This window comes from Diabrotica virgifera, chromosome 8, assembly GCF_917563875.1.
Source record: "Diabrotica virgifera virgifera chromosome 8, PGI_DIABVI_V3a".
Classification (NCBI taxonomy): Eukaryota; Metazoa; Arthropoda; class Insecta; order Coleoptera; family Chrysomelidae; genus Diabrotica; species Diabrotica virgifera.
This window is the reverse complement of record NC_065450.1, coordinates 138,651,859-138,671,232: the sequence shown is the minus strand read 5'-3', so window position 1 is coordinate 138,671,232 and position 19,374 is coordinate 138,651,859. Positions and strand designations below refer to the sequence as shown.

The window sequence follows — 19,374 nt, the reverse complement described above, 5'->3', positions numbered from 1 at the left end:
AGCATGGATACCAGGACATTCAAATATCCCGGGTAACGAAGAAGCTGACACCCTAGCTAATATAGGAAGAAATTTGAACATACCAATGGTCATGCCCCTCGATGTCCAAGACATATATACTGACATTAAATCTAAAGTGTATGATGATTTCAGAAATAAATGGAACAACCTAATCAGAATCAAAGACCATCAATACCGAAAAGTACAACCTACGTTTCCTAAAAATAAATGGTTTGCTATTCTTCCATTCATAGATCGAAGACACATCACTACAATTATTAGATTACGTACAGGAGACTGTCTAACAAAAGAAAACTTGCATAGGATGAACCTGACAGACAATCCCTATTGCGAATGTGGGAAAATAGAAAATCTTAATCACATATTTTTTGAATGCCCTATTAACTCCATTCCAAACTGGGATATCTACAATTTTTTCGCCAATAAAGGACTTCCCACCCCGATAACAATATATTCAATTTTACATAACGTAGATGAAGAATCGATCAGAGCAATTATGAGGTTTCTTAGCATAAACAGAATAAAATTATAATGCTCATTTAGCTACAACTTATTTATAATTCATGCTTATTACTAATAGATTATGTTTGTTATTGTACCTTGTCCAAAAAGTAAATATTTAGTCAAAGTTATCACCATAGCCAATTTACTTCAAAAGAGATCAAGAAGTAGACATATTCGGTGGGCCCGACATGGTCATGAGCCAGTCAACGTCGTGACCGCCAACCTGATCGAGCTGGCCAAATTGCATAAAGCAAGGCCAATAACCAAGCAAGCAAGCAAGCAAATATTAATTGCCAAAATATAATTATTTACCTTAAAATTTCAAAGCCCAATATAAAATTAGTTGTGAAAACAACTGTTTGTGTATTATAAAGAATCGTCTTTTTTTGTACCTATCTCTTTTCAATGCACTGAGTCTAGATGGTTCATAAAAATAACATGTGATTTTACTTAATAACAAACGGCAGCTGGTTTGTCATGAGTTTCATGCGTGGAAGAGAATGATGCTAGATAAAAAGTATGTGTTTTATCTCGTCAGGTAGTAATGACGCACGGGTAAAGACTCGCGGACTCAACTTTATAAAGCCGGACTTAAACGACTCGTGTACTTGGCGAACAATCGTTACTTGCGTTACTTACTATGTCTTTTGGGCGGGTTACTGGAACATTCTTTGACAATTAATAGTAGTATTAACATTATTATTATTAGTGTTTGACAAATAGTACAATAATTGTACTAGTAACTCACTCACACAGCATTGCCAGTATACGCAAGTGACGATTATTCGCCAAGTACACGAGTCGTTTGAGTCCGGCTTTAGACCTTTCCCATTATTTGTCTAATTGTATTGATTTCATATCACTAATACAACATCTATTGGTATTGTAATAATGTGTAATAAAGTGGCATAACTTCTGGTAACGTAAACATTTTATTTTCCTATTTGAATATTTAATGGATTATTTCAAGAAAACATTTTTTCATCTTTTTTAGAACAACTTTAAGTCCAACATATTATGTAAATTTGATACTGTTTTTATCTTAAATATTAAAATAATATTTACACGTTGTGGCTGAAGTAATGATAAAACTAGGTTACATTGACAGTTCTTAATGTCATTTTGGGTTGCTCTTGAATTCAGTTGTCAGTTGGCCATTGAAATCCAATATGTGGGGTTTTCTCCTAAACAAAAAGTTCCAACCACGTGGGAAGAGTCCTGTGTTGCCCTGGGTAACATCCAGGCATATCTTTGACATCACATGAATTTTATATAAATATGTAAAACAACTAAATCGTTTAAATTTAAAGGGTTTTTACCCAATACATTTTGGTGGCTCAGGCATGTAATTTTTGTAAGTATGGCCTCTTGTTTTTTTTTAAAACCTCTGTCAATTTTTTAACTTTATCTCAATTAATTAGGTTATTCTTAATTTTAGGGCTTTTGAACACTGATGATGGATTTCTTAATCCGAAAACGTTTTGTGTTGTGACCCTTATTTAGGGTCACCTTAAAATACCTATTCGCAGTGTGCAAGTATTTGGAAGGGAATTGAGAAACAATCGTGCGCGAATAGCGGAGAAATATTGCAACTTTCTTAAATAATTCATATTGTGAATTGAAATTGTCAAATTGACGTACATTTCATATCTACTGTCATTGAAGAAGAAAAATTTTATGTTGCTCCACAATGTTGATATGATATGCAATTATTATATAAAGGTAAATTTAATTAATTTTATTTTGCTTGCAGTACTGCATTTTAATAACTAATTTTATTTACTACATACAATTGTTTACCTTTTAATAACATAACCTGAATCTTATTTTTTTTCTTATTATTTTTTTTTGGCTATGGCCAAAGTATCTAGTAACCAGGACTAATATAATTGGCCAATATAATTAAAAGTGCGGATAAAGTTACAGAGCGTAGAAATAGGTGTCGTTTTACCGAACTTGCACGGTCCCAATACCTTTTCCAAAAACCTGGTATTTTTTAATTTAAATTATCAACATTAACAAGCTTGACAGAATAATTAACGGCTTACAAATATGTACTTATTTATATTTTGAAATAGTAAAATTAAAGACCAGATCTCCAAAGATTAACACACATCTTCAATACAATATGATAATATCAGCAGAAAAAACCAAATGTATGACAACATCTAAATACCCACTGCCACTACGATGTAAAATCAAAATTGATGGGAAAATAATAAAGCTGGACGCAAGGTGTAGATATCTGGGAATAGATAAAACCAGTTACGGAGATGTCGAAGAGGAAGTACAACAACAAAGCTTAAAACCAAGTAAAGCGGCGGGATCCCTTAATGACACAATCTGGAAGAACAAACACCTAAGACAAGACACAAAAGCAAGAATCTATAAAGCAGCAATTAGACCTATATTGACATAAACGGCGGAAACAAGACCCGACACATCTAAAACGAGACGAGTACTAGAAACAACAGAGATGATAATACTCCGACGAATATCAGGGACAAGTCTGTTGTATTTCGTTGGTGTGGTTGACGGAATTAATAAAAAATAAGTGTAACAACGAACAGTTATATCTTTATTTATTTTGGGTAAACAAGCGGTGTTTTTCTTATATCTCGAAAGAAGGTTGTTTGTTAGCGCGAGCGAGGGTGTGTCTTTTTTGTTTGGATGCTGTGTAGTGACTGCCAGACCAGAACACTCTATTCTGTCATGATGCTTGCGGTGTTAAACTATCTAGAAAAGGCAATAAATTACAAACATCTGCCTTTTAAAAGATGAAAACCTTTTTGTATTTTAAGCAGTTAACGAGTGTGGCAATCTGAGATCGTAATTCATTAGTGTTTCGATGAAAAAAACATAAATTTTATACAATCTGTTTAGGTTCATTTTGGTTTCTCGAAATCAACGGCCCTTGTGGCATATTGTTTGTATATTACACGTGAGTTTTAAATGACTAATGTTGTTTCGTTTTGAGAAAAGTTATTAAAAATTAAGAAAATAAAATTCGCAAAAATAGTAATTAAAGCGTATCGCTATAGTTGGATAGGGAGAGAAACGAAAACATAAGAAGATCATGCAATGTAGAAGACATAAATGGATGGGTGACAAAACGGAAAAAGGAGTAGAACGAACACATTATAGTCTAAGAGCTAGTGAACCCTCCGACTAACGGTCGTCCTGTAAGGCTAGAAATTTGTCTAGTGATAATTCATAGCTCACCAAGGCTAAAAACCATGACCTGGCAGGCGTCAGCGGTGCACGTGTATCTACCAGGTGAATCGAAAAGTGCAAATTTAGGGGGTAAAATAAACTTTCTCCTGTAAAGTTTAAATTTAAGTATGTGTTTGAGTAAGTCATTTAGAAGAAATGTGTACAATGACAGGCGATTCTGAAGAGCACAAGACCTTGCCAGGCGAGGGGAAAGATTAGAGGTTTTTAACAAATTTTTTTTTTGCATCAAAAAAAGTTTTTTTAGGTGTTTTGAATCATTCCAAACAGAAAAGGTCTCTAGTGATTTTTCTCTTAGGTTAATACTCTTTCTTATATAAGCAATTAAAAATTTTGGAAACTGCGAAATCGGCCATTTTTAACCCTAAATCGGACATTTAACTAAAAATTTCAATGTTACCAAGGTAGGTAGGTATTCTTTAAACATTGATTGATGAAATCCCGAAGAGTTTTTTGCAATACAATATCGAAAACCCCTTTGTTTTTTAATTGCTAATCAAGCGGGCGATCACACTGTAGTATAAGTGAGGACGTTTGAGTTTGCATAAATTCATTATATCGAGAATGGGCAAATTTGAAGAGAAATCCTCAGACAGGTCGATTTTTATTCTTAAATTAGGACTTTTTGCATATATATAATACTAGTGACGTCATCCTGCGCTGTCCCGGCCAGACAGCAATCTTACACTTTTGGCCAAGAAACGCATAAGCGCCCAATACTCCACAAGGAGGGATGGAACGAGAGAGAGAGAGTGACGTCATCCATCTGGCCGTGATAACGTAATCGATGATTTTTTTAAATAAGAGTAGGGGTTGTGTGATAGCTCATTTGAAAGGTTATTTAATTCTCTATTCAGTAATATAAACATTAACATAATTATTTATACAGGGTGTACAAACAAATTTTTTTATTAAATTAGTTTAGACAAAAAGAAGAAAAAATTTGTTTGTACACCCTGTATAAATAATTATGTTAATGTTTATATTACTGAATAGAGAATTAAATAGCCTTCCAAATGAGCTATCATACAACCCCTACTCTCATTTAAAAAAATCATCGATTACGTCATCACGCCCAGATGAATGACGTCACTAGTATTATATATATGCCAAAAAAACCTAATTTAAAAATAAAAATCGACCTGTCTGAGGATTTCTCTTCAAATTTGTCCATTCTCGAGATAATGAATTTATGCAAACTCAAACGTCTTCACTTATACTACAGTGTGATCGCTGGCTTGATTAGCAATTAAAAAACAAAGGGGTTTTAGATATTATATTGCAAAAAACTGTTCGTGATTTCATCAATCAATGTTTAAAGAACATCTACCTACCTTGGCAACATTGAAATTTTTAGTTAAATGACCGATTTAAGGTTAAAAATTGCCAATTTCGCAATTTTCAAAATTTTTAATCGCTTATATAACAAAAATTATTAACCTAAGAGAAAAATCACTAGGGACCTTTTCTGTTTGGAATGATTCAAAAAACCTAAAACTTTTTTCGATGCAAAAAATATAATTTTAGGAAAAACCTCTAATCTTTCCCCTCCCCTGGCAAGGTCTTGTGCTCTTTAGAATTGCCTGTCATTGTACACATTTCTTCTAAATGACTTACTCAAACACATACTTAAATTTAAACTTTACAGGAGAAAGTTTATTTTACCCCCTAAAGTTGCACTTTTCGATTCACCTGGTAGATACACGTGCACCGCTGATGCCTGCCAGGTCATGGTTTTTAGCCTTGGTGTGCTATGAATTATCACTAGACAAATTTCTAGCCTTACAGGACGACCGTTAGTCGGAGGGTTCACTAGCTCTTAGACTATTAGTAGAATGGCAGAGGAGAGGATAGTACGAATAGCACGAGAGAAGTCACCAAATGGACGAAGAAGTATGGCAGACCAAGAAAAAGACGGTGCGATAACTTGAATAATTTAGGAGGCTAATATTGAAGAAAAAACAGGCTTTAAAGCCTACATACAAGAAGGAAGAAGAAGAAGAAAATTAAAGCCTGACAGATCTTATATATTATTATAATATAGACAAAAAATTTGTATTTACTTTAAAACTACTTAAAACGTATCAATTGAAAAACAAATATTGTGTAATATTTGTATAATGAAAAGCAAAATTGAAAAATAATGTTAGACGGGGCAGTATCGTCGCCCCCGCTAGCGCAATTATTCCGATTCGATTTTTTTGCACAAACTTACTCAAAAGAGGTCCTTATAACATATCCACAGGGTGCCGGGCGGTGCCGTGGTCGAAAAATTTTTTAAACAATTTTTCGACCACCGGCCGGCACTCTGTGGATATGTTATGAGGACCCCTTTTTGAGTAAGTTTGTGCAAAAAAATCTGATCGAAATTGTTCGCATTTTTCAAATTTTTAACCGCATATAACTCGACAACAGTCAATTTTAGAGAAAAATGACAAGAGACCTTCTTTGCTCATAATGACCCAAATTATCTAAAAAAAAATTTTGGAAATAAAAAATTATTTTTGTGAATTTGTTTAAAAAAAATTGTTTAAAAATTTTTTCGACCACGGCACCCTGTGGATATGTTATAAGGACCTCTTTTTGAGTAAGTTTGTGCAAAAAATCGAATCGGAATAATTGCGCTAGCGGGGCGACGATACTGCCCGGTCTATGTATAATTTTATCCTGGATAAATCAATAGTCGAGGCAATAAAGCACTACATTATCAATTTTCCTTAAAGCAAGAAATATAAACTGAATTCTATGAACAACTCTGTGAGTTTATTGAAAAAGTACTAAAATAAATATTAAAATAAGTGTGGGATATATGAATGCGAAGGTTTGAAAGAAGATATTTATATGAATATAACAGGTGGTAAAAGCATCCATAAAGAAAGTAATGACAATAAAAAAACTAATAGGATTTCCAATGGAACATAACCTTAAGATAGTAATTTGATTATAAAGATTTCTAACTAAATGCACCATGTTCAGATGTTATCATTGAAAAAAAAAGACATAACAGATCCGTGACTGACTGTAGAAGCTGCAGAGGAGTGGATGCCGGTAGTGACCATAATAATGTTAACAATAGTCAAACTTAAGCAAGAAATTCCCAAACAACCAAGAAAATGAAAACAACGGAAAGATACCAAGTATGTAGATAGCTCTATAAAATAAGTACATAAGCTAGAAGATAAAGAGGAAGCCAAAATAACAGAGCAAGAATAAACAAGAGATTGGGAAAGCATACTTTGGAGAACTTAAAGGAAGAATGGGAACTAATACAAACAGCCATGGTATTAAGAGAACTGCAAAAGAATCCTAGCTTAATGGAACAACGCAAAAATGAAAAATATTAGAAGCACTACAGAAAAAAGTAAAGAACACTATAAAATTAAAAGAAGAGAAGCTAAACGATTATACAGGCAAAAGAAGAGAAATTACTGGAAAAGCAACTTAGTTACTTTTTCGAGTCTGGATCCGACTACAGTTTTTCTGCCCAGTATCGGTCTATGTCCACACCCTTTGTATTTGCGAGCCATAAATCATCGAGGGTGAACTGTGATGGGTAATGTCTGCATACCTATCTCAGGTGATCCACGTTCTGTATGTCCCCACATCCACAAATAGCCCAGTCGGGAACCATTTGACCTTGCATTAGGAGCTGCCCCAAATTTTATTTTTCTAATCTTTAGGGGGGTCAATAGTAGTATAACTTTAAAATCTCGACTGAATTAGACCGTTGCGTTAGCCGCCATCTTGATTTTAAACGAGAACCGTTTTTGCTCAATATCTCCGCCATTTTCAACTTTTCGGCAAAAAGTGTAATGACTGAAATTGTTGCAATTACGATTTACTACAATTTTTCGAGAGAACCAGTGGCGGGTCTAAAAGGGGGGAATGGGAAAATTACCCCCAACGGGGTCCAAAATTAAAAAAAAAATGTTGAAATAGTAAAATATGTTCGCTGACCTGAAACTTAATTATCGACAGACAAATTCAATCAATAAAACCTGCTAGTTAATAAAATTAAGTGAACTTAATGCAAATAAGTTATTATTTATGTCTTTTATGTACTTAGTTTGGTTGGTGTTTCATTGGAAGTTTCAAAAATTGTATAAAATATAATTCTCTTTATTTTTGTTTATGTACAATTATGTCGTAAAGTTAATAATAAATGAGACAATTCAATAATTATGCTTCCCCTTCGCTTCCATTATTTTCCTCCTTAACTCGGAGAATATTGATCGCATAAAAAAATTGTGGAAAAGAAATTATAGGAAATTGCGTTTCCAAGAATTTTAGTTCCTACCGTTTTTGTCGAAAAGTTGAAAATGGCGGAGATATTAAGCAACAACGGTTCTCCTTTAAAATCAATATTGCGGCTAATGCAACCGCGGAATTCAGTCGAGATTTTAAATTTACACTACTATTGATCTTCCCTAAAGGATAGAATTATTAAATTTGGGCCAGCTCGGAAAAAAGATTCAATTCAGTAATTATGCTCCCCCGCCACTTTTTACTATTTTTCCACTTAACTCAGAAAATATCAACCGCATGAAAAAATTGTTAAGAAGAAATTGTAGGAAATCATATTTGGAACAATTTAAGTTGAAAATGGCGTAGATATTGAACAAAAACAATTGCTACAAAATCAATCAGGTCTTACGCTCGCGCCATTATCGCATACATACTTCCTTAAATATTAACTTTAGCAAAAAATGAGACCAACTAGAATTGTGTAGAATTTAATTCTCTCTATTTTTGCATAGGAACATTTTTGTCGTAAAACTAACAATAAACGAGATAATTCAATAATTATGCTCTATTTATATATAACTGTCATTATTTTCCGCTATAACTCGGAAAATATCGATGGCACGAAAAAATTACAAAAATAGAAATGATAGAAAATTACATTTTCAACAATTTTGGTTGTTATACTTTTTGTCGAAAAGTTGAAAATGGCGGAGATATTGAGCAAAAACGGTTCTCGTTTAAAATCAAGATGGCGGCTAACGCAATGGCGGAATTCAGTCGAGATTTTAAATTTACACTACTATTGATCCCTCATAAAGATTAAAAAAAAATAAAATTTGGGCAGCTCCTAATGCAAGGTTAGACCTGTTATTCGTCTAACCCGACTGGACTAAAAGTGCGTCGTTATCTGTCTTGATTTTATGAATTTATTGCTCATTGCATGGTATAGGTTCATTGTTTTTTGAATTCTATTATTAATTTCTGTTTCCTGTCTTCCGCTGTCTTCTAATTCTACTCCTAAGTATTGGAATGTTCGTGCTTGTTCTATATTTACTTCTCCTATTTTTATGTGTATCTTTTCTTCTTCTTCCTTTTCCCCCATGACCATAACTTTTGCTTTTTTTAAATTAATTGTCATTCCATATTTTTCTAGTGTTTCATTCCATATTTCTATATTTCTTTGTAGTTGTTTCTCATTTTTGGCCAATATGACGACGTCATCGGCGAATGCTCCTTCTGAAATGTCTACTCTTCTTAAATTTCTATAACCCACATGCATTTTTTTCACTTTTACTTTACATTCTTTATTTATTTCATCCATGTAAATTCTAAACAGTGTTGGACTCCTTGTCTTAGTCCCTCGTTCGTAGTAAATGGTTTTGATGTTCTCGTTTGGCTGATGATATATGTAATGGTAGGGGAGCAAAGTATGCTAAATGTGCAGTCACTCGAGCGCTTTGGGGACCTATTGGGTTGTGAAGAGTAGGTCCTAAAACCAAAAAAAGTTAAGTAAAGTTTTCCATTTTAGTGGGCGCTTGCCATTTTTTAATTTAATTTTCCATTTCCAACAATCGTTTTTTCCGATTATAACGCCACCTATCCATAATTCGAAAAAATATTTCGAATGAAAGTTACTTATTTTTACGTAAGGAATCCAAATCTGCAATAAAAAATGAGGGTTCCCATTTAAGATTTTAAAGTAACCCCCCACCCCACCTACGTGGGGGGTCGTGTTTGGTGTCATTCGATAGATTTTTCAAAAATATTGAATAAATGTATTTTACAGTTTTTCGATCTGATGTTCATTTCGCGAAATATCGTGGGATTCGTAACTAAAATATTAAATTTACCCCCCACCCCTCTCCGTGGGAAGTCGTGTTTGGTATCATTCGATAGATTTTTAAAAAATACTGAGCACTTATTTTTTAGTTTTTCGATCCGTCATTTATTTCGCGAAATATTCGCTTTTTTCTTGTGAAATTTTGGGACTCGGCCATTTCCTTATGCCCGGCTCAAATCGTCAGATTTTTTAAATATACACTCTTTTGCATGTACTTAACTTACCTTATCTTAATCTGACAATTTGGAGTTTTTTTAAGGATAGATTTTTTTTTCGGGCCCCCCTTAACGAACTCCCCTGTGTTAAGAGCCAATATATGGTAGAGGTACATCTACAGGGTACCAGGTTTCTCCCCATATGATAATCTGACGCGCTCGAGTAACTGCAAAAATCCCCGCTTGGGCTCCCCTACCATAATTCACATTGTTGTTGTAAATGTTCTTAATTTCCCTTATCATTTTGTTGCTTATATGTACCTCTCTTCTCTAATATTTTCCATAATTTTTGCTTTGGTACCGTGCCAAAAGCCTTTTCAATATCTATGTAAGCCATATACATTTTTTCTTCTGTTGCTGATATTTTTCTATTATTTGCTTGATTGTAAATATATGATCCTGGGTGCTTCTGCCTTTTCTGAAACCGGTTTGTGATTTCTCGAGTGTGCTGTGAATTTTTCCGATTATTGTTTTGTTCAGTATTTTTTCGTATATTTTCATGGCAGTGGTTAACAGTGTTATTCCTCTGTAATTGTTGCAATCTGTTCTATCGCCCTTTTTACTCTGCCAGTCCATCGGTATGTGTTCTTCTCTCCAAACTGAATTAAATATTTTTAATAACAGCTCTGTTGCATTTTGTCCCATTTTTTTTTATCATTTCACTGGTTATTCTGTCATACCCTGGTGCTTTTCCGTTTTTCATTTCTGCAATAGCTTCTTGCAGTTCATTTATGGTTATAGGGTCTACATTGTCTACTTCTATTCTTTGGTTCGCTACGTTGTTTTCTTCTTGATAGCAGTGAGTTTGTAGCATCTCTTGGAAATATTCTCTCCATCTGTTCATTATTTCATTTTCTTCTGTAAGAATTTCGCCAGTTTTATCCTTTATGTTTTCTATTTCTTGAATTCTTTCTTTTCTCATTGATTTTAATACTCCATAGAACAGTTTTTGATTCTCTTTACTGTTTGTTTCCATATTTTCTCCAAATTCTGTCCATTTGTCTTTCTTTGCCTTTGTAACAAGTTCCTTACTAGTCTCCTGTGTTTTTTATTTTCTTCATAGTTTTCTGGTGTTTTGTTTGTAAGTATTTTTTGTAAAAAATCGCGAAAATCACCCCATAATTAACATCCCAAATGAAATTAATCGTTACCGCCTCACAAGTTACTTTACTTATCTATTTAGTTTCATTGGTTCAATACGCACATTTTTGAAAAAAAAAACTGGTTTTAAATTAAATAAAAAAATTAATTAAATAAAATAATTAAATAAAAAGAAATAAATACTTTTTTTAATTTTGAAAAAAATTAATTTTTTTTTCAAAATAACTTAAAAATTAATTGATAAGTTAATTAACAAAAAGGTCTAATTTATTTTTGGACATGTCTTCTATTATTCTTAGTTGCTTTTAGATGCGCCTCACAATATGTGGAGAAGATCAGTCAAACTTTCGATGAAAAGCACCAATTATACGGGTTTGACGAACCGCCAGGAATCAGCCGACTTAAATCAAGGAAAATGTTTATAAGAAATGTCAACGTCGAAACACCCGAACTGTTCCCCCTACATCCAGATCAACCTAATGGAATGAACCTGGACTGGAGAACCTGGCGAACACTCAACCGCATACGCACCGGTTTGCCTGTAAAACAGAACCTCATTAAATGGGGCATCAAGACCGATAACGACGCACTTTGTGAATGTGGGGACATACAGAATGTGGAGCACCTGAGAGTATGCAGACTTTGCCCATCACAGTTCACCCTCGATGATTTATGGCTCGCAAATACAAAGGGTGTAGACGTAGAACGATACTGGGCAGAAAAACTGAAGTCGGATCCAGACTCGAAAAAGTAAGTAAGTTGCTTTTCCAGTAATTTCTCTTATTTTGCCTGTATAATCGTTTAGCTTCTCTCCTTTTAATTTTATAGTGGTCTTTACTTTTTTCTGTAGTGCTTCTAATATTTTTCATGTTTGCGTTGTTCTATTAAGCTAGGATTCTTGTGCAGTCCTCTTAATAACATGGTTGCTTGTATTAGTTCCCATTCTTCCTTTAAGTTCCCAACGTATGCTTTCCCAATCTCTTGTTTATTCTTGCTCTGTTATTTTGGCTTCCTCTTTATCTTAGAGCTTATGTACTTATTTTATAGAGCTATCTACATACTTATTATCTTTTAGTTGTTTTCATTTTCTTGGTTGTTTGGGAATTTCTTGCTTAAGTTTGACTATTGATAACATTATTATGGTCACTACCGGCATCCACTCCTCTGCAGCTTCTACAATCAGTCACGGATCTGTTATGCTTTTTTTCAATGAAAATATCTGAAGATGGTCCATTTGGTTAGAAATCTTTATAATCAGATTACTATCTTAAGGTTATGTTCCATTGGAAATCCTATTAGTTTTTTTATTGCCATTACTTTCTTTATGGATGCTTTTACCACCTGTTATATTCAAATAAATATCTTCTTTTCAAACCTCCGCATTCATATCTCCCACACTTATTTTTATTTCATATTTTAGTACCTACCTTTTCAATTAACTCGCAGAGTTGTTCATATAATTCAGTTTATATTTCTTGCTTTAAGGAAAATCGATAATGTGGTGCTTTATTGACTCGACTATTGATTTATCTAGGATAAAATTAGATTATTACGCAATATTTGTTTTTCAATTGATACGATATATGTAGTTTTAAAATAAATAAAAAATTTTTGTTTAAATTATAATAATATATAAGATCTGTCAGGCTTTAATTTTACTATTTCAAAATATAATTAAGTACATATTTGTAAGCCGTTTATAGTTTTAATGATTATTTAACTATTAAGATTAGTAATTTTTTCTACCAAGATTGTTAATGTTGATAATTTAAATTAAGACAATAAATAAATGACGTGCAATTAGTATACCAAATACATACCATTTTGTGTTGCAAGTCTTTGTGCTTTTCAAAAGATGCTCCTGTTATATCAGAATGGTGCCCCACCATCTAGGGCTGTACAATTGGTTGCTGAAGCGCTATCTGTTAAACTTACTCTGAAATATGTGGATGTTTTAACGAAAGAACAATTCGCTCCAGAATTCTTAAAGGTATTGTTTATTTGCATATATTTGACATGAGGTTGGTTCATTAGGTACTTGTTATTTAATTGCTTATATCTATGTCTTCAACCTGAAATACTTTTTAATTTGAAAAAATAGATGAAATAGTGTTCTACTTTAGGCTATAACATAACTAACATCTTTAGGGTACCAATAGTCTTTAATATGGTATTATATTCTTTTTTTCGTTTCCGGTCTTATATTTTTTGCCATAATACTGAATTCAACGCACCTATAACTTGTTTTCCTTTGGTTATTCTGTCTTTTATGGCTTCATCACTTCTCCCTGTCTTTGTCAGTTTTACCCCCAAATATGTACATTGGTCACATTTCTTAATAGTTTCATCTTCTAAGTCGAGGTCATCTGAAGTATTTTCTCCTCCTACACAAAGATATTGTGTTTTTGGACATTTACTTCGAGACCCCATTTATTGTACTCTTCCATTAGTTTTTTAACCATATACTCCAGGTCTTCTGTGTCTTGGGCAATAACTACCTGGTCATCTGCATAGTGCAACGTATATATGTATAACGTTTCATCCCCAATAGATAGCCCCATCCCTTTACACTTCTTTTTCCAGTGCCTGAGTGCTTCATCGATATATATGTTAAACAGTATGGGAGATAAACAATAACCTTGCTTCAGTACTTTTGTTGCCTGAATAACATTAGACACCTCTTTTCCTATTTTAACTTTTGCTATTGTGTTTTTATATAGCTCTTTAATAGCATCGATTAGTGTAACGCTGATACTGGTTTTCTCTAATACTTTCCACATCTTTGCAACAGGCACCGCGTCATATGCTTTTGTTAAATCGACTAAAAGTAAATGCACTTCTCGAGATCTGTGTTCTTTTCTCGAGTATTTGGGATAAGCAGAAAATACTATCTATTGTGGATCGCCCTGCTCTAAATCCGTTTTGTTCTTTTGACTCAAAAGGGCAGTATTCTTCGCATATGCGTTCTTTTATAATTCTTCCGTATAATCTGCTAAGCTTGCTCGTAACAGTTATACCCCGATAGTTATTGCAATCTTCCTTATTTCCTTTCTTATGGATAGATGTAATCCATCCTTCTTTCCAACTTTGTGGCACTAGTTATCCATGCAAGTGCCTATTGAAAACTTCTGTTAGTATCTCAAATAGTTTGTTGGTTCCATTTTTTATTAACTCTACATATATCCCCTATGGAACAGGAGCACGTCCATTTTTCATCAGTGATACAGCGTTTTTAGTGTCTTCGATGTTAATTGATGATGGCTTCCCTTGAATAAGGACTTCATGTTGTTCTATGTTTTTGTATTCCGGTCTTTCTTCTACTAACAGTGTTTTATAGTGTTTTTCCCATTTTTCAGGTTCTATGGAGTGTATGGCTATTTGTTCTGTTTTGTTGAATCTGATGTTTTTTATAAACCTCCAGGATTTTCTTGATCTGCGGCCGCCGATGTACGTATCTAATTCCTGACATTTTCTTTCCCAGCTTTGATTTTTTGACTCTATTAGCGTTGATTTAAATTTATTTACCATTTCTCTATATTCTCTTTTATGTTCTTGATCTTTTGTTCCCAGCCATCTGTGATATAATTTTTGCTTTTTTCTTTCATTTCATGTAGTTCATCATTCCACCAATTGTTTGTCTTTTTGAGTTTACTTTCTCTTATACCTAAGGCTTGTTTGGCGGCTTAATGTATTTCTTTTTTTATTATTCTATATTAGCTCTTCTGTTGTTTTATGTTTGAATTCCTGTGGTAGTTGTTGCTCTAATCTTTTTTTCATACAATTCTCTAGTGCTATCGTTGTCTAAACTTGTTAGATTGTACTGCAGTTTTTCAACTTCTACTGAATGATTTTCGTTTAGGTTTTGATTTTGTTGGTGTTTACAATTTCCGGTTAGATGTAGTATCATTTTGGCTTTTACTTGCTTTTACTAAGTAGTGGTCACTTCCACATTCGACTCCTCGAAACACTCTTACGTCATGCACTTCTTAAATTTTTGACATCTTTAATAGTTTTTTAGTTGTATTTTGCGAACATTTTGTTGTTGTTTTTGTGCAGTTTTTAGTTGTAGAAGTACTTGCACGACTTCATTTAGATTTAAAGAGTGAATAAATAAAGATGAGTTAATATTTTTGAAAGTTGTTGGCAGAAAATATAGTTGTTGCTAGTAGGTACACTAGTTAGTTAGTTATCATTTTTATAGCTTTTTTATTATAAAGGTAAACTAAAGTTTTCATCCTAATAGCAAAAATTAATAATATTGAAAAATATTAAAAATATTACTAAAAGATTTTTAAATGAAAACTTTTTGGTCCATTTCCTTGGTAACACCTCCATGGCTTCTGCAATTTGCAAGCCAGATGGATGCTGAAACGAAGAAGACAAGAGGGAATTCAAATGTTGTGAAATTCAAAAGTGAATTGTAAGTTTTTGAATTCCCTCTTGTCTTCTTCGTTTCAGCATCCATCTGGCTTGCAAATTGTAGAAGCCATGGAGGTGTTACCAAGCAAATGGACCAAAAAGTTTTCATTTAAAAATCTTTTAGTAATATTTTTAATATTTTTCAATATTATTAATTTTTGCTATTAGGATGAAAACTTTACCTTACCTTTCAGTTGCCAGATGAGGCTAGTCACCTACTCCATACACGTCAATTGCAATGTGGGGATAAGCTTTCATGGTTGGTCACTTCGAGTATGGAGCAGCAGGCCTACGCCTCTCCGATGATGACTCCAACAAGAGTCGAAAATTCGTCGATTCATAGTGCTGGTCTGCGCTCCCTATTCTAAGTGAAAAATAAGATTGTTTTGCCTTCGCATTGCAACTGAATAAAAATGGAGTTTTTACTTTATTTTTATTATTATATTTAACCATTGCTTTTGTCTCTCAAAGCATAACTTATTTAGTTCAGTTGGTTTTATGCTTAAAATGTGGCACTGATGGTAGTCGATAAAACTGAACTTTATCAAGAGTACTTCGCATTCCACACTTCAAAACACAACAGAAATGAAGCATATTATCGATTCTTCCAGCAAAAATGTTAAATTATCCTTGTACAAAACAAAATTACAAATAAACGCAACTAAAATGATCAAACCCCGTTAATAGCTAATAGAAAAACATTAATGTTTGCCTCCCGCTGCCAGATTGATTTAAAATTGACAGCATGTTGGAATGGCCTATTTGTATATCAAGGGAGCAAAGTGCCACTTTTCCTTCCGAGAATGAAGTTTACTATAATCATTCAAGGTAGGAAAAGGTACTTTACTCCCATGTTATACATATGATTTTTTCACCTCCCTCAGATAACAAGTCAGCTATTCATTTTTAGATACCTTATTTTTTTTAACTATGTAACAAAATGTATTCGAGAATTAAAACTAACAAGTAGGTATACTATACCTGTCAGCTGTCAAATGAAAGTCAAATTATTAATGTAAACATTGTTAAATCAAAATAACAATTTACTGTTTTTTACCCTTCTGTAAAATACAGGGTGTTCTATAAATAAACGTTAAAATGTACAGATACTTACGTAATAGAAAATAAGATATTGTATAGGACGTCAATAGGGCTTTTCATCGATTGTCATTTGTTTCGAGCTTCTGTCATGTGTCACATAATATTAATATATCTACGTCATACGTCTTCGATTTGTGTCATTGGTATTACCAATAACGTACGACGTAGATATAATAATATTATGTGACACATGACAGAAGCTCGAAACAAATGACTGTGAATGAAAAGCCCTATATGTAAGTTATTTCATCAATGGCATACCATGACGTCACTTTTACTTTTACTCCCTAGGGAGTAAAAGTACTTTGTCTCGCTAGGGAGAAATAGTACGACTTTGCTCCCTACAATCAGTTCAGGAAATGTATACTTTTGGTAGAGGTAGGTGCAAAAAGCTTTTTCCTACGACCGTTTAATATGCTCATTATTCGCTATTTTTGAATAGATAATAACACCCATTACTTAACCGTGAGTAATAGTTCATTACTCACGGGCTGAAGTTACTCACGGGTCATTATTCACGGGCTGAAGTTAGGTTCAACTGGCGAATGTCACTTTTAATATTAGTCTTATAGGGCTTTTCATTCACAGTCATTTGTTTCGAGCTTCTGTCATGTGTCACATAATATTAATATACATATCTACGTCATACGTCTTCGGTTTGTATCATTGGTAATACCAATAACGTACGACATAGATATATTAATATTATGTGACACATGACAGAAGCTCGAAACAAATGACAATCGATGAAAAGCCCTATAAACTACAATTAAAATTACTTATTGTCCTTTTCATGATCATTTTTCAGTGCGTAACAAATGATAGAAAAAAGGGTAAGTCCGTGATAATACACATTTATGACATTTATTCTAACATGACATTTTAGTTAAATCTGACAGTTGTCACATTTTATTTTCAATTTGGAATAAAAACAAATCAAATGTGTTTCTTGCATTTATAAAATGGTATTTTCTTTGATTTGTATAGTCTTATAAATTATACAGATTATATTTGTAATATTATTATCTAATTAAAAAAAAATATTTTTTTATTATGGCGCCATCTATCGACAACTAGAATAACTAGAATAATTGTTATAAAAATGCCACCGACGAAATGTAATCACCGACGTGCCTTTTTTTCTGTCACATACATTTTAATGCGTTAGAAAGAAATCGAAAAACTGTGACGCACTGAAAGATGATCATGAGAAATACTGTACTTAAACTTGTTTATTTAACATAATAATTATTGTAATGTAGGTATATCAATAATTAACTTCGAAAAATTTTTAAAGGATTTTAACTGTAACAATGCGTTAGTATATTTTTTACTTTTATACCTTGTTTACTAAGTATTATGAATTTTGACGTTTACAATTTTCAATAACAGTGACATTAGCGTACCTATTTGGTGTGTTTATTGGAATTTAAAACTTATATTGTGTCTATTTTATAAAGTTACCTTGTGTTATATTATATTATACCATTGTGTTATATTATATTCTAAATCTATTATAACATATTATAGATAGATATATTATTATATTATATACATATCACTATTTAATTTCCTATAGTTATATTATTATATTACATATACCTATACAATCACTAATTGTTAATTTCCTATTTATTACAATGACAGTAGATACAAAATACTTATAATTTTTCGGAAATGAAAATAATATTAAATGACTATTTCTTCTTGTGTCTTTTACAATACATAATTAAGACAGCATTGCTAATTAATAGTAAGCAACCAATTATACAGCCGTGTAATATTGTCAAACAAAATTTATTTTTATAAATTATAATTTTAATCTCAAGTAGTTGATAATTATGTTGTTTTACTAATTAAAATAATAACGGTCGTAGAAAAAGTAAAGTATTCTACTTGCATGTAATGGCTATTACTAACTTTGATGAATTACGACACTCGCCTACGGCTCGTGTCGCAAACTTCATCATCGTGAGTAATAGCCATCATTACATGCTCGTTGAATAATATACTATTCTTATTCTACTTTTTATATAATCATCTGGCGTTGATGGAGGCGTCTGGTAAACAAACTTTTTTATATATTTAGCCCAAATGAAAAAATCTGAAAATCTGAAAAAAAAGTTCATCTGACGTTAATATTTTTTGTCATCTTCTGGGAGTGTAGATAGACTACTGAATTGTGAAATAGGTAATTCTTCATACTGCATAGCAGATTTAAGTTAATCTTAGATCAAAAATGAATAACGATTTTCAATTTCGTTGCAACACGAAACTACAGCCGCATCATCATTCCAGTTCAATCAGAGAGTGCAGCAAGCACCTCTACTGGTTTCGAAACTTATTAGTCTCTCATCAGGAGGCACATATTATGCTGCTCTCTCTGATCCAACTAGGACAAACCCCGGCGTGCAGTCCATTGTTTTCAGTCTGGTAGGATGTAGAATAACATTTTTGGATGTTATGTGCTATTAGATTGAAAACTTAGTTTTTTTTTTAATCTTAGATATTGAAATATTTTTTTTGCGTTACAAATAACCCAGCAAACAGACCGACGTGTTAATTACGTGAATTTTGGGTACATTTGTCACCAATATACGTAAATTGCTTACGTGAATTTCACGTGAAAATTTGGTTGGAATGTCACATTGAAAATACGTCTTTAAATTACGTGAATAACTCATCTTCAATAGACGT

The 19,374-nt window shown here is 32.8% G+C and overlaps 1 protein-coding gene across 1 annotated transcript in view; it reads left to right on the top strand.

Annotated features, from left to right (window-relative positions):
- The first annotated feature begins 12,826 nt into the window (after positions 1-12,826).
- LOC126890348 (glutathione S-transferase 1-like) overlaps positions 12,827-19,374 on the top strand; it is a 37,045-nt gene continuing 30,497 nt past the window's right edge. Inside the window, exon 1 of the mRNA XM_050659220.1 lies at positions 12,827-13,147. Within this exon, the coding sequence (XP_050515177.1) occupies positions 13,013-13,147 (135 nt within the window). The 5' untranslated portion in view covers positions 12,827-13,012. The remainder of the gene's footprint in view (positions 13,148-19,374) is intronic.